The sequence below is a fragment of the Lynx rufus genome, unplaced genomic scaffold (genome assembly GCF_022079265.1).
Source record: "Lynx rufus isolate CCGP_SWC_20201006 ecotype Redwood Valley unplaced genomic scaffold, mLynRuf1.p SCAF_1, whole genome shotgun sequence".
In the NCBI taxonomy this organism is placed as follows: domain Eukaryota; kingdom Metazoa; phylum Chordata; class Mammalia; order Carnivora; family Felidae; genus Lynx; species Lynx rufus.
In genome coordinates this window covers 19432457-19453919 of record NW_025814823.1, presented here as the reverse complement: position 1 = coordinate 19453919, position 21463 = coordinate 19432457, and the positions used below count along the sequence as shown (strand labels likewise).

General features: G+C 45.2%; 1 protein-coding gene across 1 annotated transcript in view; it reads right to left on the bottom strand.

Annotated features, from left to right (window-relative positions):
• Positions 1 to 21460, bottom strand: part of ATP7B (ATPase copper transporting beta) — a 75553-nt gene extending 54093 nt beyond the window's left edge. The window contains exons 1-2 of the mRNA XM_047074753.1: positions 21223 to 21460; positions 20930 to 21096 (exon numbers count right to left, since the gene is read on the bottom strand). Of these exons, the coding sequence (XP_046930709.1) occupies positions 20930 to 21096; positions 21223 to 21460 (405 nt within the window). The remainder of the gene's footprint in view (positions 1 to 20929; positions 21097 to 21222) is intronic.
• Positions 21461 to 21463: the final 3 nt, after the last annotated feature.

The following is a 21463-nucleotide window of genomic DNA, read 5'->3' as shown; positions in this document are numbered from 1 at the left end:
ACCAACTTGGCTTGGCTTCAGTAAGAACTGACTGCAAAAACGCACTGGATAACAAAGGCTCATCCTTGTTATCCTTTTTTGTACATGGGAGGACAGCCAGGAACGAACCCACAACTCAGGCTTCTCCAGCTACCCCCTGCTGTCCACAGGAGGATTAAGAGAAGGGGGCAGTGTGGTAATCCAGGCAGCCTCCCACTTGGCTGGGCAGCGCTGTCTCCCTTCCCACCCCCACCGGCTCACAGACCGGGAAGGAGGCAACCTCATCCCCCGGGAAGGAAAGGCTCCGCCAGCCACTAATCCTGGCAACGCCGCCCCCTGCCAGTGTGTGTAAAGTGTCCACGCTGCCCACTGAATTGAGTTGGTAAAAACATTCCTCTCGCGGAATGAACATGCCCCTGGCAGGGGAGGGTGAGGTCACAGTGGCAGGTCCCTGAGGGCATCTAGAACACATCCGCTTCTGCTCAAGCTCCCTGAGGATTCTGCCTCCTAAGGAGTTACCTACAGTGACCCTTCCTCCCCGTTAAACTGCCACTGCTGCCCCCAGAAATGCTGAGCAAGAGCCCTGTTCTGCCTGAGGGAAGGCGGCCTCACCACTGGCCCGTGAGCCACACGTCCTAGGAGACCCGGTTCCTCTTCTGCCTCTTATTTACCCTGTGGGGATGTGACTACGTGTTTGCTCCCTCCCACTTCTGAAAAACGCTCCAGGCAGCCAGCTCCAAAATGTGTCTCCCTTGGCTTCTTATCCTCCTTGTGCTCAGTCAAAAAAGAATCTGCCTGCAGTTCTAAGAAGTGCCATTCAAATCAGTAACAACAAAGGAATGGCATGTGTGATGCTAGGGCCCCGACTCCACGTAGGGGCCGCCGGCACAGAGGAGTCCGGTATATCTGCCCCTGCTTTCTTGCGATCACTCAAATCTTGCTCATCTCTGGTCTTCCCGATAAGGTCCAGACCCAGGGTCTGGGTGTGCCTGCCGACCTGACCCCCCCACATTTCCTTTATTGGGCATAGTAAGTGCGTTCTCCAGATAACCTAATCTGATCTCTTTAAACACCAGATCTTTTTTTTAATGTTTATTTATTTTGAGAGAGAGAGAGAGAGAGAGCGAGAGAGAGAGAGCGCACTAGACAGCACAGGTGAGTGGGGAGAAGGGCAGGGAGAGGAGAGAGAATCCCAAGCAAGCTCCGTGCTGCCAGCACAGAACCTACCTCTGAGCTTGATCCCCCGTACTGTGACATCAGGATTTGAGCCGAAATCAAGAGTAGGACACATAACCCACTAAGCCACCCAAGCGCCCCTAAGCACCAGATATTTAAACAATTTTTGTCATTTTGGGTAGAAATCCTCCCCCAAAGATGCCATGTATTTCTGCTGTCTTTTTAAAAGCTGAGTTACTAACCATATTTCAAATTTTCCTTGGTGATATGGGATCATTCTAAATATAAATACTAGTTCTGTGTTATAGATATGAATAGTTAATAATGAAAGTAGTTGGCATCATACCTCCCAAGTGCTTTTCAAGAGTCTATCCTGTTCCATGACCTATGGAAAATATAAATGCTTTGCTGTAAAATATTTTTACCTCTCCTAAATGGCCACTCAGACCCAGAACACAGCTAGAAAAAGGAGGCTGGAGGGCCGCCTGGGTGGCTTAGTCAGTTAAGTGTACGACTTCGGCTCAGGTCATGATCTCACCGTTCATGAGTTCGAGCTCTACATCCGGCTCTGTGCTGACAGCTCAGCACCTGGAGCCTGCTTCCGATTCTGTCTCTCCCTCTCATTCTCAGCCCCTCCCCCAGTCACGCTCTGTCTCTGTCTCTCAAAAAATAAATGTTTAAAAAAAAAGAAAAGAAAAGAAAAGAAAAAGGAGACTGGGGGCCAGGTTAGAAGAGGCATAAAGTTTAGATTTTGTCCAATAGATAGCAGAGAATTGCCAATTTTTAACACAGAGGATTTACATCATTTGTGACTTAGAAATACAGTTTGGGCAGGCATGAGAGCTAAGACTCAGAGAAGAGGGGACTATCAGGTTACAAGAAGCAGAGAAAATGAATAGTAGAGTAGGATTAAACAAATGAGGAGGGCCTCCAGGCTCAGCGATCAAGTGATCACAGCTGGCGAGGACCTGAGGCGGACAGGGCCATTTCCAGTTTGGCAGAGATGAGGAGGAATGGTGGGGAGGTACCTCTGGGGTGAACACGGTGCCTTCTCCTTTGTTCCCATAAGTTCTAGGGGACCTGCCAAACAGCCAAAGCATAAGCCATTTTCCCTGGTTGAGTATCAAGTCCAAACTCCTCTTTCCTGCGCCTCCCCCTTTCCTCACACCTGACCCCCGGGTCCCCTCCTCTGCTCGGCTAATCCTCCTTATCCTTTTAAGTCCTGCTCTCAGCGGACTGGCCTCTATTCACGCCAGCAGGGCTCTCTCTCCCTCACCCGAATTCCAGTGTCACTAACGCAACACCACAGACCTGGCAGGTACGGAGCCTCTACGTTTAGAGGAGGCCAAGCCTTCTCTCTCCACTGAGGCTGTATCCGGACCAGCCCTTGCGCCCAGTGGCAGGAAACACTGCAAGCACCCGAAGACAAGGTTCTTCCGTCTTACCTAACACGGTGATGAACAAATATCATCCCCCAGATGTTAAATATATGCTCACAGAGATGAAGTACAGACAGATCTGAATGCGCTTTCCACCTAGAACTGCACGGTGGTTTTTGTCCCCCTTACCACGGGGGAAGGGCACATTCACCTCTCAGGTATTCCTTCCAGATCTACAGGTCTTCAAGGGTCTCCTCATGCTAAACTATTTTGCTTCCCACATGTGCAAATTATCTCAGCGGTCTTCCAAAATAAATTCACCTGGTTTATCTCCGACTCACCTTCCCAGTCTCTGTGGATCTTGTTTGCATAAAAATAAAAATCCCTTTGATGTCCTAAACCCTCCTGTTGCAACCTGAGGATCCTGGGCCCAAAGGCAGATGGGCAGCTCACGTTTCCATGGCCTCCGGGACAGACGACCTTATATGCAAGAGGGCCATCTGGTTCAAATATTTCAGCACTTTCCAAAGATGACCAGCTTGGCCTGGCTCGAGGCTCACCCTGGGTGGGGCTTCTTAGGAAAAACACTGGGCCAGTCCTCCCGAGACAGGCAGAGGAACCCCAGATCCTGTGACAGGACAGGACAACAGAACCTGACACTAAGTCATATGCTGGGAAGCAGTGGCCCAGAAGGTTCCCATACAGAGAACATGAGCAGTACAAACAGCACATCCCTCACAACGGAGGCGGAATGTTAATAAATGAATATAATTTACAGCCTGAGAGCCAACCATTCAGGCGCTTATGTGCAACAGAAGACACAAGACATACTCTGCCCTCAGGAGTTCATTAGCAGGTTAGGAGAGAAGAACAGGAGAGGACAGTATGAAAGTATAAAAGACATCCTTCAAACATTAGGTGTTCGGGATGGGAGGGGTTGCTGCAGGCCAATTACCCTGGGAGACTTGTCAGGGGAAGGACTGGGGGGCTGCTCCTCACACCCCAGGAATTGGTGGTTTCTGAGACTGAAACAGTTAGCTAAGCACAGTTTTTATATTAGCTTACTAGCAGAAGACAAAAACGAAAAAAAAAAAAACATGCCTGGCTTGATAGCCTACAGTGAAAAAAATTACAATAGTTCTAAACCATAAAGAGACTGGACAGGGCCAAAAAGAGAAACAGTTGAGATTGTCAGAGTAAAGGCCAATGTTTCACTTCCACAGTTAACTACATACACCTTCAACTCCCTTGGCTGCTCCGGTCATCTGATGCCCACCTGGTGCAACCCCAGCCCTGGTTTCCTCCACGGCCCCAGACTACCCCAAACTCCGAGTCTGTCGGCCCCCAGCTGAATGAGGATGACACCAAACATGGCCAGGCTGGTCGGCCATGCTGCCTCAAGACCATGAACCTGGAGAGGCTGCTGGCCGTCCAACTGTGCACCTCCCTAGTCCCCTCCCTCTCCACTCTCCTGGAGGACGTGCCAGACGTCTCACACCCCCCCCCCCCCCCCCGCTGCTCCTCTGACCTCCACTCCCTACCCCCAGCTCCAGTCTCTCTCCACTGATGAGCCTGCTTTCTACTATGCTGAAATAACAGAAGCAATCAGAAAACAAGTTGCCAACATCTCAACCACCCGCCCACCTGTGTTAGCGCCTTCCCTCGGGCGGTAGGGTGAACTGTTCTTACCCCCAAGGTCAGGCTCCAAGTACCCACCCCTTCCTGGGTTTCCTCCCACCCTCCCTGATAGATTCTTCTCAGAGGCCTTCACAGGAGCCTACTGGTCCCCAAACCCCTTAGTGCTGGAGTGGCTTGCAGCTCAGCCCTTGGACCCCTTCCCCGTCTGTACTCATTCCTCGGTGAACTCATTCAGTCCAGTAGAAATACCACTTATACCCAGTAACTCCCAATTCCACACTTAGGGATCCAAAGGCTCAACCAGCATCCCCTGCTGGCTATTTAATATGCATCTCTAATGTGAACTTGCCTAAAACTGAGCTCCCAGTATTCTGCCCCTTCCCTGCTTCTACCACCGTCTTTCCCATTTCCTCCCTTCCACTCGCCCAGCGCAAACACTTGCATTAACCCTTGATAAGAACTGTGTCCTGCATTCAAACCCGCAGGTAAATGTTGAGCAAATCCTGTCAGTTCCGTGTTTAAGTATGTGCAGCATCCATGTGTACCCCCTACTACACACAGCTCAGGTCCAAACCACCAGCACATCTCACCCGCGGTACTAAAACAGTCCCCCAGGTGGTTCTTGGCCCCTAAAGTCTATTCTCAACACAAAAACCAGAGGAGTCCCCTTAAAGGGGAAGTCAGACCACTGCAGTCAGCTCCACTCCGGTCTCCTGTGCAACCAATCCACACACTGCTCACCCCTCACTCACTGGGCTAAATCTCTTCTGATTCAGCAGTTTTTGTAACAAAGCAAAAGGCGTGCTCCAGCCTCAGGGCCTTTGTACCCACTACTCTCTACTCTCTCAGCTTAAAAACAACCCTCCTCCAACACCCCATATCCAGGTGGTTCACTTCCTCACCTTCCTCAAATGTCACCTTCTCAGTGACTTGCCCGTTTACCCCCTTTTCATTTCAAACACTCCCGCTGCCGCTGCCCATCCTTTCCTGCCAAGTTTTTGGAGTACTCAACTGCCATTGATACGGTGATATATATTTTACTTACTTATATATTTACTGACTGTCTCTCCATTAGGATGTAAGTTTCACAAGCGCAGGAAACCCTTGTCTGTTTTCTTTACTCACCTCTGTATTCCCAGCACTACAACAGTGCTTACATTTACGTTTCTCGGTAAGTACTTGTTGAATGAATGACACAGAAAACTAAACAAAAACAACTCACGTAATTTTTTGCTATAAAAAACAGACTGCCAAACTTTCAAACAAGTATTCAACATTCAGAAGGTACCCCATCCTAAGCTGGCTCTCTTCTCTCTTACTCCTTTTCTCCTCTAAGCCAACAGTCTAAACTCAACTACTACTGAGAACAGGACTTATTAAAAAAAAAAAAAGAAAGAAAGAAAAATCAGCTGAGTAAATTTGAAGATATAATTGGCTTTGTGGAATGCTTCATGCATCAGGCAGCACCCTACCCCATCGACCAAGTAAAGGGGCACCCCAAGGGGTTGTACAGAATGGAAGGTTTTAAGGGAAGGAGGGTGGGGGCTGAAAGTTGTAAGCAACAGAAAAGAAAAGACTGAAAGGATTGTTTCAGACAAGATCATCTTCCCTGAGAGGGAAGGGGAGAGGGTCTTACTATGTGCCAAACCTCATCTTCCTTTAGGGGACAGACAAGACCCACGTGACAGAATACCTCACTGGCGCTTATCAGAAAACTCCTAACCAGTTAAGGGTTGTATTTCTGCAGGAGGTTGAAACTTCACTTAGGTTAGGTAGGAACCCCTGGTTTACACAGTCTTGGGGCCTTAACCTAAGTGGCACCATTTTGATCCTGTGGTTTTCTTGTTAACCTGCTCCACCTAAAAGAGGCAGTTACTCCTGCACTCTGGCCAAGTATTTTCAAAGGGCCTTGTCAGAGTTTCCAAGAGAAGGTAAGTAGCTGAAATTTTACACAATAAAATCTTCTAACTTAAAAATGTTGAAAACATGGGCACCTGGGTGGCTCAGTAGGTTAAGAGCCCAGCTCTTGATTTGGGCTCCGGTCATGATCTCACAGTTCGTGGGTTTGAGCCCCTTGACAGGCTAGTAGCACGGGAACCTGCTTGAGATTCTGTCTCCCTTTCTCTCTGCCCCTCCCCTGCGCTCTCTTCCTCTCTATTTCTCTCTCAAAAATAAAGAAACATTTAAAAATTAAATAAATATTAAAAAAATAAAAATGCTGAAAACAGACACAAAGTTCTGGTCAATGAAATATAAGGAAAAGCTGTTTGTCAGGGCTCCTGAGAAGGCGCCTTAAAAGAGAGAGTGGGTTTGCCCTTACCCCTTCCTCATTTCTGCTGTGTATAACATGGATTAGATGGCTGGAGTCCTGGCAGCCAGCTTAAGGCCATGAGGTCTCAGGAACATGCAGCTGCATCCTAGCTTGCTAGAGCAGAGAGAAAAGGAAGGCGGAATCCCTGATGACCCTGAGATGCCAAACCAACCTGGGACACATGCCGTTAGACTTCACTGACAGCCACGTTGCTTTGGCCTTTCTCTTACACACAGCCAAACACAATACAATCCTATTATAAGTGTCAAATGCGGTAGAGGAGTAGGAACTTCTGGCATGGCAGTATGAGTTATGCAGATCAGCTCCCCAGTGAAATTGGCGAAAATTATTTTATTTTAAATTTATTTATTTGGGGGAAGGACAGAGACAGAGGGAGAGAGAGAATCCCAAGCGGGCTCCATGCGTCAGTACAGAGCCTGATGCGGGGCTTGATCTCACAAACCATGAGATCACTATCTGAGCCAAAAATCAAGAGTGGACGCCTAATCGACTGGGCCACGCAGGTGCCTCTGAAAATTATTTTAAAGAAACCAAACAAATATGAAAAATAGCTGGAAATGATCCTAAAGACATATAGCAAATGAAGAAACGATTTAATTCAAGAAAACCTACTAGGGGCTCCTGGGTGGCTCAATCGATTAAGTGTCTGACTTCAGCTCAGGTCGTGATTCACAGTTTGTGAGTTCAAGCCCTGCGTCAGGCTCTGTGCTGACAGCTCGGAGCCTGGAGCCTGCTTCAGTTTCTGTGTCTGCCTCGCTCTCTGCCCCTCCCCTGCTCTCTGTCTCTCTCTCTGTCTCTCTCCCTCAAAAATAAGCACTTTAAAAAATTTTTTTTGAAAACCTACTAACATTAGTTAAAAACAGCAAGAGTCTGTGCTGTTTTTTTTTTTTTAAGTTTATTTACTTGTTTTGAGAGAGAGAGAGTGGGGGGAGGAGCAAAGGGAGAGAGGGAATCCTAAGCAGGCTCCTGGCTAGCACAGTGCTGATGAAGAACTGTGAGTTCATGACCTGAGCAATATCAAGAGTCAGATGCTTAATCACTTAATTGACTGAGGCCCTCCTCCCCGCCCCCCTCCCCGGAGCCCCGAGTCTGCGCTGTGTGAATCAAGACCTCACTCCCTCACCTCTCCGAACTCAGTGAGGTGGAAATTCCACTTGACTGGTGCAGCCAAGAACACAGGGATCACTCTCCACCCAGCAACCAGTCAGTGGGCTTTCTTCCCAGGAGGGGCAAGGCATCGGCACTTCTTACCCTGTCCATCTCATCCTGACGTTGAAGCTAAGTTGCAGGCTGATGCAGCCAAGAGGTGGAGGTTCCCTTCTTCCAACTAGTCCCCGCTGGTGGTACAAAGGCTCTACCTTGAGCATGGTGCACCCAGAATATGGGGCCTCAACTGTCCTTGCTCTGGTTCGTAACATTGTGGTTCCAACCCATGAGGGGAAAGCTGAGCAGAACGGAGGGTACTGCCGACCCCGTGCCCCTGGCGAATTCCCTTCTCCACGCACTCAACTCTAAAAGAGGGAGAGCCACAGAGAAGTGTGACTTCGTCGCCATCCCCAGTTCGAGCCTTGGCTCAGAAATTGTGCCTGGGAGAGGCAACTGGGAGGAGACAGGTGGATCGACTGGACATATAGACGAAACTATAGGCTGGCCAGTTTGCTGGAGTGACCTGGGAAAAGAGGCCACGAGGGAGAATATGACCAGGGTCAGAACAAATCTCAAAACACTGAGCTCAGGAACATCCCATCAAAGGAGCCTGAGTCTGAATGGACCCAGCTGTGGAGCAATGTATGCCCCTGGCATTACTGAAAACAATAGATCAGCCAGCAATTAGTGGAGCTTAATAGCTAGGTGCAGCCAGGAAAAACCACAAAGACAAAATAATTGTTATTACAAGGTGACTGAGGGCACACTCAGGGCTGTGCCCCTTGAGAAACAACAACAGAGGCTCAACACTGCCAGGGTGAATGGTCTGGCTCTTGATTTCGGCTCAGGTCATGATCTCATGGTCATTGAGATCGAGGCCCACATCAGCTAGAGCCTGCTTGGGATTCTCTCTCTCCCTCTCTCTCTCTCTCTTGCTCTTGCTCTCTCTCAAAATAAATAAATAAACATTAAAAAAAGGTTTCCACTAAAATAATCTAGTAGGTCATTAAATAATAAAAAAGCAAGCCCTTGGGGGGGCACCTGGGTGGCTCAGTCAGTTAAGCAACCGACTTCGGCTCAGGTCACGATCTCATGGTTTGTGAGTTTGAGCCCCGCGCAAGGCTCTGTGCTGATTACTTGGAGCCTGGAGCCTGCTTCAGATTCTGTGTCTCCCTCTCTCTCTGCCCCTCTCCCACTCACAGTCTCAGTCTCTCTCTCTCTCTCAAAAATAAAATAAACATTAAAAAAATTAAAGAAAAAAAAGCAACCCCTTGGGTGGGGTGGTGAGGGAGTAGCAGCATGCAGAATTGTCTAAAATGTCCAGTTTCTAACAAAAAATTATGAGACATGCAAAAAAAGAGTATGACCCATACACCAGGGGAAAAGAGCAGCCTATAATTGCAACCAGATGTAGGATTTAATATACAAAGGCAGAAACCATTAAAAAAGTTTTAAAGAAATAAAGAAAGGGATGATAACAATGTCACATCAAATAGAAAATATCAGTAAGGAGACAGAAATCGTAAAAAAGGAACCAAATGGAAATTCTGCAGTTGAAAAGTATAGAAACTGAAATGAAAAGTTACTAGTTGAATTTAACAGTAGATTTGAGCTGAAAGAATCAGCCAACAAGAAGAGAGATCAGAGATAATGTCATCTCAGAGAGGAAAAAAAGAATGCAAAAAAATTAATAGAACCTCATGAAACTGTGACCCACAGGGTTAATGAGGTTGAAACTAGCATAAAGTTTAAAGCTTGCTTCTCAGAGAACTCTTTCCCCCTAATCACCTGTTGTGTCTTTTCAGACCCCGCTATCAAACCCACTAGTTGTCTCTGCAGAAGCCTGGGCTCGTGGTCAACTGATACAGTTCCAGCCTATGAACAAGCAAGGCCCTGCCTTCCTTACCCAAGATAACAAGCCAAGACCCCATCCAGTTTATACTAGCTCTTGGGACATGCCCACACCCCGTCTCCGTGTCCTAAGATATAAGATAACCTGTTGACATCAGGGCTGAATATTAAGTCTTCCTCTAAAGTGAACATGGAATACATGTTATATGTATGTCTGCTCAACGCACATGCTACATTGTGCTTCATGAACAGTCATAAGTTTCCCTGCCCTATTCATCAATATGTATGCAATCTCAACCCCTACGATTATAAAAAAAAAAAAAACAACAACAAAAAAACTTGTTCTCTCCTCTTTTAGGCAGGCCAATTTGAGGCTTGCCCTCCTGTCTCCTCACTTGTCTGCCTTTCAAATAAACCCTTTCCTGGCCGCAAACCTAATGTTTTGGTGATCGGTTCTGCTGCGTATTGGGCAGATGGATTTGGGTTCGGTTACACTCATAGAAATTTGGGACACCACTGCCCATGCCAACTCAGGTGTAATGAGAGACCAGGAAAGATAAAGTAGGAAAAATACTCAAAGAAATATTGACTGAAAACTTCTCCAAATCTAATGAAAAACTACTATTACTACTACTACTACTAATAATGGCCAACACATCCAAAAAGTTCCATGAACTTTAGACTCAAAAACACAAATAGATTAAAAATGAAAGAATGGAAAAAGATACATCTGGCAAATGGCAACCACAAGAACACTGAGGTAGTTATGCTAATACCAAACAAAACAGACTTGAAAACAATGTTACCAGAAATAAAGAGGTACATTTTATAATGATAAAAGTCACTCCATGAGGAAAATGTAAAAATTACAAACATATACATCTAAAAACAGAACACAAAATGGGTTCCCAGACAAAAATAACGGACAGAAATGAGAAGAGCAAAGACAATTCAGGGGTGCCCGGGTGGCTCAGTGGTTAAGTGTCCGACTCTTGATTTCCGCTCAGGTCATGATCGCGTGAGTTCGAGCCCCACATGGGGCTCTGTGCTGACAGTGCAGAGTCCACTTGGGACTCTCCATCTCTCTGCTCCTCCCCTGCTTATGCTCTCTCTCTCTCTCTCTCTCTCTCTCTCAAAATAAATAAACTTAAAAGAAAATTTTAAAAAATAAATAACGTATTTTTTTAAAAAAGACAATTCACTAGTGACAGTTGGAGACTTCAATACCCACTTTCAAAAATGAACAAAACTGTGCAGAATATCAACAAGGAAACATGTGGCATTGTGATTTATAGGAAACCTAAAGCCCTTGGAATCTCTTAAGTGATGGCAGATTAAAATTCTCATTAATACCCTGCCCAATGCAACTCTCCCACCTGGCTGTTCCTGAGTGACATCCTTTTACAACACACGATGTGAGTAGGTACTTCTCTCAGTTCTGTGAGCCCCTCTAGCAAATTAACTGAACCCAAAGAGTCAGAAGTCAGTCAGAAGCACAGGTAACAGTCTGGACTTGCAACCGGTGTCTGAACTGGAGAAGCAGGAGTCTTTAGAACTCAGTCTTGCAGAATTGAGCTCTTAACCTGTGGGATCTGATGCTATCTCCAGAAAGCAAATTAAGTTAGGTTGTAGAATACCCAGCTGGCCCAAGAAGTGCTTGGCGTGGGGAAAAAGACCCACACGCTGGAACTGGTAGCAGAATCACAAAACAAAAGACAGGAACAACACTATAAACCAACCAGACCCATTTAATAAAATGGAAATAATGCCAAGTCTGTTCTTCACTCATAATAGAATAAAAAAATCAGTAACAGAAAGAAATCCGGGAAACTCACAAATAAGTGGAAATTAAACAACACACTCCTAATAACCAATGGGTCAAAGAAGAAACCAAAAGGGACATTAGGAAATACTTTGAGATAAACGAAAATGAAGATACAACTTACCAAAATGTATGAGATGCAGCTAAAGCAATGCTTAGAGGGAAAGTTATAGTTGTCAATGCCTGTATTAAGAAAGAAGGATCTCAAATCAATAATCTAACCTTCTGCCTAAGACACTGGGAAAAAAAGACAACTAAACTAAACCTAAAGAAGCATAAGGAAGTTATATTAGTATCCTAGTATTGCTGTCATAAAATACCACAAATTGAGTACTGGAAAGTTATTCTCTCCTAGTTCTGGAGGTTAGAAGTCAAAGATTTTCCTTTTGGGGGGCTCTGAAGGAGAATGTGTTCTATGCCTCTCTCCTACTTCCTGGTGGTTACTGTCAATCCTTAGCATTTCTTGGTTAATAGAAGCATCACTCCAATCTCTGTGTTGGTAATCAGGAAGCTTTCTCTTCTCTGTGCCTTCATATGGTACTCTTATAAGGAGAGCAGTAATTGGATTTAAGGTCCACCAGGATCCTGTATGACTTCATCTGAATGTAACTAATTACACCTGCAAAGAGCCTATTTCCACGTAAGACGACGTTCACAGGTACAAGGGCTTAGGACTTCAACCTATCTTTTGGGGGCACCATTCAACCCACAACACAAGAAAATAATAAAGATTAGAGAAAAAAATTAATGAAATAGAGAATAGAAAAATACAGAAAACTGTTGAAACCAAAAGCTGACTCTTTGAAAAGATCAATAGAATTGACAAACCTTCAGCTAGAATGACCAATGACCAAAGAAACAAAGACTCAAAGTACTAGAATGAGAAATGAAAGAGGGGTTATTATCACTGATCTTAAAGAAATAAGGTTTATATTAGATACAATTAGAAACAACTATATGCCAACAAATTAGGTAAATTGGATGGAAACAGCCAATTCTAAAAAGAAAAACTACCAAAACTGACTTAAGAAGAAACAGACAATCTAAATCAACTGTTAAGAAGTAAGATACTGAATTAATAATCGGAAAGCTTTCCAAGAAAAAAAGCCCAGGCTCAGACAGGTTCAACACTGAATGCCATCAAAGATTAATTAAGGAGAATTAATACAAAATTTCAGTAAAGTCTTCCAAAAAACAAAAGACAAGGGAACGCGTCTCAGTTCATTCTATGTATAAGGACAGCATTACCTGGATACCAAAACCAGACAAAGATATCACAAGAAAACTACAAACCAATATCTCAGGTGAACATGGACAAAAAGATTCCTCAACAATACAGTAGGAAACCATATCCAACAACATATAAAAAATATTACATGCCATGACCAAGTGGGATCCTTCCAGGAATGCAAGTCTGGCTTACCATCCAAAATCAATTCATGGAATACACCACATAGAATAAAAAACAAAAGACACATTGTCATCTCAACAGACAAAGAGAAAGCATTTGACAAAATCCAAAATCCTTTCATGATAAAAACACTCAACAAACTAGGAATTGGAGGGAACTTCCTCAACCTGGTAAGGCATATCTCTGCAAAACCAAGAGCTAACCTCATACTTAATGGCGAAAGGCTGGAAGCTTTCCCCTAAGATCAGAAATAGACAAAGATTCCATTTACATGAAATCTTTGCAATAGGCAAATCTAAAGATATAGAAAGTGGATTAGTGGTTGCTTAGGCAAGGGGACCATGTGGAGGTGGGGAGTGATAGATGAAGGGTGTAAGCTTTGTTTCTGAGGTAATGAAGATACTATAAAACTGATTGTTGTGATGATTGTATGTACCTGTGACTCTTATCTTAATAAAGCTGTTTTTCAAATGTTTTAGTGTTTATTTATTTTGAAAGAGAGAGAAAGCACCCACACACGAGCACACAGGCACACTGTTGCTGTCGGTGCAGAGCCCACTGCAGGGCTTGATCTCACTACCTAGAGATCATGACCTGAGCCAAATCAAGAGTGGGATGATTCACGCTTACCTGAGGCACCCAGGCACCCCTAAGCTGGTTTTTTTTTTCCGACGTCGTTAGAGACACCATTAAAATAAGAATTAGGGAGGATCTGCCTTTGGCATTCATGGAATCCTCAACAAAGGAGGTTCCAGACAAGAGGTGAAGCAACAGAAACAGAAGTGGACAGAGCGCCAGTGTATACCAGGAGAATGTTCATAATTGCAAAAGAACCCAAACCACCCAGTATCCTTCAAGCAAAATGGATAAACGGTGCTATATTCCCACAATGGCATACTGCACAACAACGAATCTCAGAAATGTAATGGCCGGTAAATTAAACTACTGGGGCTCCACCAAAATAAAAAGCTTTTGCACAGCGAAAGAAACCATCAACAAAACAAAAGAGCAACCTGCCGAATGGGAGAAGATATTTGTAAATGGCATATCCAATAAAGGCTTGATGTTCAAACTGTATAAAGAACACACCAAGCTCAACACCAAAAAAACAAATAATCCAATTAAAAATGGGCAGAGAACTTAAATAGACATATGTCTAAAAAAATATACAGGTGGCTGACAGACCCGTGCAAAGATGCTCAACATCACTAATCTTCAGGGAAAGGCAAATCGAAACCACAATAGGATATTACCTCACACCTGTCAGACTGGCTAAAATCAAAAACATAAGAAACAACAGGTGCTGATGAGGATGTGGAGAAAAAAGGAACCCTCATGCGCTGTTGGTGGGAATGCAAGCTGATGCAGCCATTGTGGAAAACAGTATGGAGTTGCTTCAAAAATTAAAAATAGAATTACCATATGATCCAGTAATTCCAGTACTGGATATTTACCCAAAGAAAACTAAAACACTACTTTGAAAACACATATGCACCCCTATGTTTACCGCAGCATTATCTGTAATAGTCCAGATATGGAAGCAGCCCAAGTGTCCATCCACAGATGAGTGGATAAAGATGTGGGGTATATGTGTGTATATATATGAAATGGGGTATTAGCCACAAAAAAAAGAATGGAATCTTGCCATTGCAACGACATGGATGGATCTAGAGAGTATATTACCAGGTGAAATCAGTTAGAGAAAGACAAATACTTTATGATTTCATTCTTATGTGGAATTTAAGAAACAAAACAAATGAGCAAAAAGAGAGAGAGAGAGACAAACAAAAAACCAGACTCTTCAACAGAGAGAACAAACTATTGCCAGAGGGGAGGTAGGTAGATGGATGGGCAAATAGAAGAGGATTAAGAGTACACGCATCATGATGGGCACTGGATAATGTAGAGAATTGGGGAATCACTATATTGTACACCTGAAACTAACATAAACACCGTATGTTAATTATACTGGAATTAAAAATTAAAAATTTTTATTTAAAATAAATAATTTTCTTTTTGTTTTCATTTTTTTAATGTTTGTTTATTTTTGAGAAAGAGAGACAGAGAGAGAGAGACAGAGAGCGCACGAGTGGGGGAGGGACAGAAGAGAGGGCGACACAGAATCCGAAGCAGGCTCCAGGCTCTGAGCTGTCAGCACAGAGCCCGACGTGGGGCTTGAACTCATGGACCACATATCATGACCTGGGCTGAAGTGGGACACCCAACCGAGTCACCCAGGTGCCCTAAAATAAATAATTTTCTTAATGTGATGTCTACTTAGAGAAGCTAGCACAGAAGACTAAACACACGACAACAGAATTTTTATAAAGCTCAGAAACAAGCAAAACTAAATAATGTATCGTTCAGGCATTCATATATGTGTGATAAAATTTTACAAAAACAAAAACAAAAGCTGAGTTACAACGAACAAAGAACAGGTTGGCGGTTACCTCTATAGTGGGTACTTCTAACAGTGACACCAGAGAAGGAACAGTTGAGTGGATGCCATTCATGTCCATGTTGGCATGGACAACATTCTCGTTCTTGGGTCAGGTGGTAGGTTCACAGGCATTCTCTATCTTACTATGCTTTAAAACTACATATATGGTTATATACATTTCTTTTATGTCCAATAAACTGATAGAATAATAAAAGAAAAATCTTAAAGTGAATAGGTGAGTGGAAACCTGCAAATGAAGACGATTCTTTCTGGAAGACTGAGAAAGAAGGAGAGGGGAGAAATAGTACAAGAGCAAATGGGAGACACAGGTAACGGGAGAGATTTTAAAATGAAGGCAAATGTCATGAGTTTATAAACCAAAGGGAGAAGTCTGCAGAAAGAGGAAAAGACTGGAAGTGAGAAAAGACATGACCAGTAAGGGCTCCAAAACAGGTAGAGAAGAAGGGATATGGGACAAGGGCACTGAGGCCAGGGAGAGAACCTTGAAAAGAAAGCAAGCCTGTCCTGAGACTAGATGAGAAAGTGAAAATACGTTGTAGATATAAATAAAATTCTGGAAGAAGATGCACTGAGGGAGGCAGAAAGATGAAGAAAACCATATACAATGGTATCCAGCTTTCTTGAAGTAAGCACTGAGGTCATCTGTTGAAAATAAGGAAGGCAGAGATGAGCAAGCAGGGAAGGTTTGAAAGAGTCGCAAGAAGTTGACACAGAACAAGTGAAAAGCAGGCACAGATGAGATGAGGAACAAGAAACCACTAGCAGCATCAAGGGGGGGTTGCCTGCATTTCCCAGCAGTTCTGTCCCTGTGGTATGGCAGCAGGGCCCTGGGACAGCAGTTGGAGGACCCTGGACTGGGGGGCGGGGGCAGCGGGAGGGAGCCTGGGAGGAAACTTCAGACTACACCAAGTGGTCCTCCAAGATAGGGAGAGGGCATACAAGTTTACTGATAATAATAACAGCCTCCGTGATGGGCAGCTTTTAAAGCCTATTAAAAAAAAACAAAACACCACTGAGTTTAGAGAAAGAAAGAGAGAAACACACACACACACAGGAAAGACTGACTGAGCTCACTGGACTGAAATAGGCCTAAGACGTTAATGTTGGTTATCTTTCAGAAACAAGATTGCATTTATTTCTAAAAATCAGTAACTTGATGCAGCGAAAGCAAGCAATGAAGGAAGTTTACAAATATGCTAACAGCCATCCTAAGAGTAAGAAAGAATAAAAGTGAATTTTCCCCTTTTGGTCTTTATTTTCCAAATTTCAGTCACAGAATTAAATTACTTTTATAATAGTAATTTTTAGTTTCTGTGGGAACGGAGGCTTCAACAGAATTGCTGCATTCTGAATCCACAGGTTTCAAACCACTGGTGTTTTTAAATCTTATTTGCCATGTTGGTTACATCACAATGAAAAGTCCCTCTCTGCTTTGCCCTCTACTTTATCTCATCGACCTTTGATCTGCTTAGATTTTTTTCCTTTAACTTAGTTTAAAAAAAAAAAAAGTCAGACATTCGAGAATTTCACTGGATAAGGATTTCTAATCCTACTGATAAAATAATATTGCACACACTTGAACATGGACACATTCTGCTACCTGTGCTATGGCATCAGTGGACAGTAATGGACTTGGGTCATCTCCATCCTTGCAATGAAGATGTCAGATAAAGAAGCACTTAAAATCCAATTCTCTTTCCTCCCCGCCAGCTTTTTTTTTTTAGTGTTTATTTCTTTGTTTTGAAAGAGAATCTCAAGCAGGGTCCACACTATCAGCGCAGAGCCTGACGTGGGGCTCGATCTCACGACCCTGGGATCATAACCCGAGCCACAATCAAGAGTTGGATGCTTAACTGATTGAACCACCCTGGCACCCCTCCCCCACCGCAGTTTACTCCCAGTTAGTCCTGTACCAACTATTCTCTGTGTTGTTGCTAGAATGACTACCATTGCCTCTGATGCTCTGGACACTGAAGAGTGCAGAAAACCTCCACTGTCTCCTGACATGACACTGGGAACGGGACTCCCAGTTCTGTAGGGCTTTGGCCACCTTGGATCTGGATGGGATGACCCCAGCAAAGGCCTCTGATCAGGTCTCCAGCACCTCTGTTCCCAGTTCGCCCTTTACTTCCGAAGAGCACCATACACCATTTCCCCCTGTGCAAACTCCCCCGCCTGTGGGATAAAGTCCAAAGGCCTGAGAAACAGAGCCTTCCACAACCACTTTCCAGGCTGTCAAGCCACAGGGCAAATCCGTCTTTCCACTTCTAGCCTCTGCACCTTTGCACATGCCGGACTCTACCTGCGACATCCTTCTTCTCATTCTTCTGTGTGCCCAGCTGACACATTTCTCCTTCAAAACCTCAGTCATAAAATACCTCTTCTTGAAGTTCTTTTTGCATCCCTTCCTCCCAGGAAAGGCCAATCGCTCTTGCCTGTGCGTGCTATGCTGTATACAGACGTCTTTGTTCTGGCACCTATGACTGTCAGCCCCAAGAGTACAGGGGCTGACCTCTATTCATCTTTGTGCCACTACTGCACTTCTATTCTGCTTTGGCCCAGTGTCAGAGAAACAGAAGGCACTCCATGTTTGTAGAGTGAAGGCTGAATGACCCAGCTCATGGACCACCTCCCTTTCAGGGTTACTGCTGCCCCAGACAGGCCTCCGAAGAGAAAACAATGCGTTGGGGGTGGGGGTAGGGAAAAATCTTGCTATAACTCATTCATTCAAGAACAACTCTGGTGCACCTATTATAATAGCTATGGAGAATTTTTTTTCTCTTGAGATAGAGAGAGAACAGGTAAGTAGGGGAGAGGAGCAGAGTGAGAGAGAGAGAATCTTGAGCAGGCTCCACAGTGAGCAAGGAGCCCAACACAGCGCTCCATCCCCGGGACCATGACCTGGGCTGAAATCAAGAACCGTATACTCAACCGACTGAGCCACTCAGGCACCCCTGGAGAATGTTTTTTAGGAGATACAAACCTGGTCCCTGCTTTCAAGAAACACACAGTTGATCAAAGAAAAAAAAAAAAAGCTATATTCAGATAAGTTTAAATAATCATACCATATGACCAGGTGTCAAGGAAGTTTGAAAGAAAATATATACCCAAGAAAGTCAAAGCAGTCTGGCAAGGACTCAATTCCAGATCTCCCTGTTACTAGCTCTTATTAGCTGTAGGACCTTGAGTAAGTGACTTCACCTCTCTCTGCCTCAGTCCCCCCACCTGTAAAGAGGATGAATTCTGACCTCGTATTGTACTACTTCCTCTCCTTCTCTCTGTTCCAGCCACTCTGGCTTTCTTTTACTGTTCCTCCCCTGTTCGGCTCACTCTGGACTTAGGACATTGACACCTTCTGGTTCCTCAACCTAGAACGCTTCTCCCAAATCTGAACCGTTCAGGTCTCTACTCATACAACCTCCTCAGAGATAATTTCCTGACGACCTGCCCTAGATAGTATCTCCCCTCCCATGTCCTGCCTAATGCCCATACTCGGATTTATTTACTCCATAACACTTACCAGTGCCAAAAATCACACTATTTGCCTACCATTTTTTCTTTCTGCATCTCCCACTAGGACATAAATTCCTTGAGGGCAGGGTCTTAGTCTTAATTGGATCCCCAGTGCCTAGAATGGCTGGCACAGAGTAAATACTAAAAAAAAAAAAAAAAAAAAAAAAAATTGTTAGGGGCACCTGGGTGGTTTAGTCAGTTAAGCATCTGACTTTGGTTCAGGTCATTATCCTACTGTTCATGAGTTCGAGCCCCGCTTTGGGTGAAGCGCTGACAGTGTGGGGCCTATGTGGGATTCTCTCTCTCACCCCCTCACTCACTCATGCCCCCCCCCAAAAAAAAAACTGTTAAATAAGTGGCGATAACAAAAAAATAATACCTACATCAAAGGGTTTTGTGAGGATTAAATAAGACAGTGCACATAAAAGAATATAAAGTGCTTAGTACAGTGCCTAGCAGGTAGTAGGCTCAGTAATATCAGCTAATACTATTCTCTAAGAAATCCAGAAGAGGGTGAGGTCAACACAGGGAGAAGCAGTCACCAAAGTTTCAAGGAGGAAGCATCTTGAGCTTGATCTGGAATGATAAGGATTGTTCTGATGGGTAGACAGGTGGGGGCACTGTAGGGAGTTAGAAGTGTGCCCCTGTCTGAGCCACCCTCCCCCATGTGTTCTTTGCACCTCCATTAAATGCAGAGCCATCACACTTAGAGGCATCTATTGACCAGCCTCTGTCTACCCATCCATTAATCCACTTACCTTTCATTTCTGTACCACCAGAGCCTAAGACAAATTTCACTACAAAAGGGCACAAAATAATGTTGTTGAGTTCACTTTAGAAATCTGTAGACCAGCAATTCAGGCCTACATGTCCATCCTAAAGAAATACTCAAGAGTCAGCATTAAAAATCATATACAAGGATGTCCTCTACAGCATGGCTTGTGAAGGGAGGAAAAAAAGTTAGAAATACACAGAATGTCCACCCACAGGGAAAAAATAAAACTTACTATGGTATGCATCCATACTGTATAGAGGTTAAACTGAACAACGAGATAGATGTTTATGTACTGATATCAAACAATCTCCAAAAGACAGTTCTATTGGGGGGGGGGGAGAAAAGAAAGGTGAGAATACACACTATGTGATCTCATTTACAACAAACAAACAAAAATTTTAAAACCACATACATACAAAACCTAAAGATTTATCTGGAGACACACACACACACACACACACACACACACATTTTTTAACCACTGTATTTTCAGCTCTTCAGTACCATGCCTGAAACATGCAGTAAGTGTTCAATAAATATTTGCAGAACAAAGGATGACATATGTAAATGTACAGAAAAGGATTAGGAAGCAGATCTGCTTTTCATGCTCAATATTTCTGTGCTGTTTGCATTTTTAAGTCACCACATTAATGCGTTACTTGTATAATTAAAATGAATTCAAAACAGTTCTTTAAAAAAAAGTTGCAGGACCTGGATAAAAAGAGACCCGCGCACTCTTCATAACTTCGCTGGGTAACTAATTTACTCGTCCTGGGCAATTAGGGCTCTTACACAGCAACTCAACGCTCACTTTACAAATCCAGCTTCAGACATAAAGAGGAGTGGGAAAGTGCTGGGTTTTAAATTGTTCCTGCAAACCCGTGAAAGGCATAGCATTTCTAAGGGCGCTCTCCTGGAGCTAGGGCTCTAGCCCCCTGCCTTCCTCGAGCAAGCCAGGCCGCAGAGAAAGGCAGGCAGGTGGGCGTGGAAAGTCCTCCAGGTAGGTGTGAGCACGCGGCGCTCGGGTAGGGAAACTTACTTTCCAACCGGCCCCTACTCTAGCAGTAAGCTGCCTCTCCTGCTCAAGCATCCTCCTCCGGAGGAACCAATTTCTTCTGTGATCCGCCCAGAGCCCACAGGTCACCTGGTTAGTGAAGAAGTGCGGTGTTAAAACCCCGGGAGAGGGCTGTGGGTGGCATCTCTGCGGTTCGGCTCTCTCACCCGGGGAAGGGTCTGGAAAAGGTCTCCTGCATTTCAGACCAGGGGATCAGCAGCCCTCGCCCCACCGGCTAATTCAAAGTTGCGCGCCCTGGCGCCCTGGCCCTTGGGGGGGTGCGGGGATAAGCGCAAGGGCGGAGGGTTGGCCTCGGACCCTCATTCACACCCGGAGGCGGCCCTGCCCGTGCCCCTGTCGGGGACCGGTCCTCCCTCCCAAGTCTCCGCTACCTCGGGCCGGTACGCTGCGGACTCGGTCTTAGGCCCCCGGCGTGTGAAGGACAAGAGGGCGGGCGAGCGGCGCAGAGCTGAGCCGGAGATGCAGATCCCAGGGCTCGCCAACCGCCGGCGGAGAGGTGCGGCGTGGCGGGCACCTTCTTCGGGTCCACTCCGCACAGCTGCCTCTCAGCTCCGCGCTTCGCTCCGGGGCGTCGCGGGTCCCAAATGCCGCAGCTGCCGCGGGAGTGAACTCCGCACCTGGGAAATCGATCCTAGACGCGCAAGGGCCTCCCATTGGTCTCAACGGCCGGCGGGCCCCGGGCTGGGGGCTTCCAGTGGGGGAGGGGGCCGAGGGCGGGTGCCCGGCTGTCTATCACAGGCCACGCCCTCTCCAGCCCTACTCCCACTACGGCCCCGCCCTCTGGGGGGCGGGACCCTTGTGCGCCACGCCGAAAACTTGTCTCCTCCCCGGGAGATTCTATTGACTGGAAGGCCGTGGGAAGCTACTACCAGCAGCCAATTGAAACGCGAAACCTGCCCCATGGG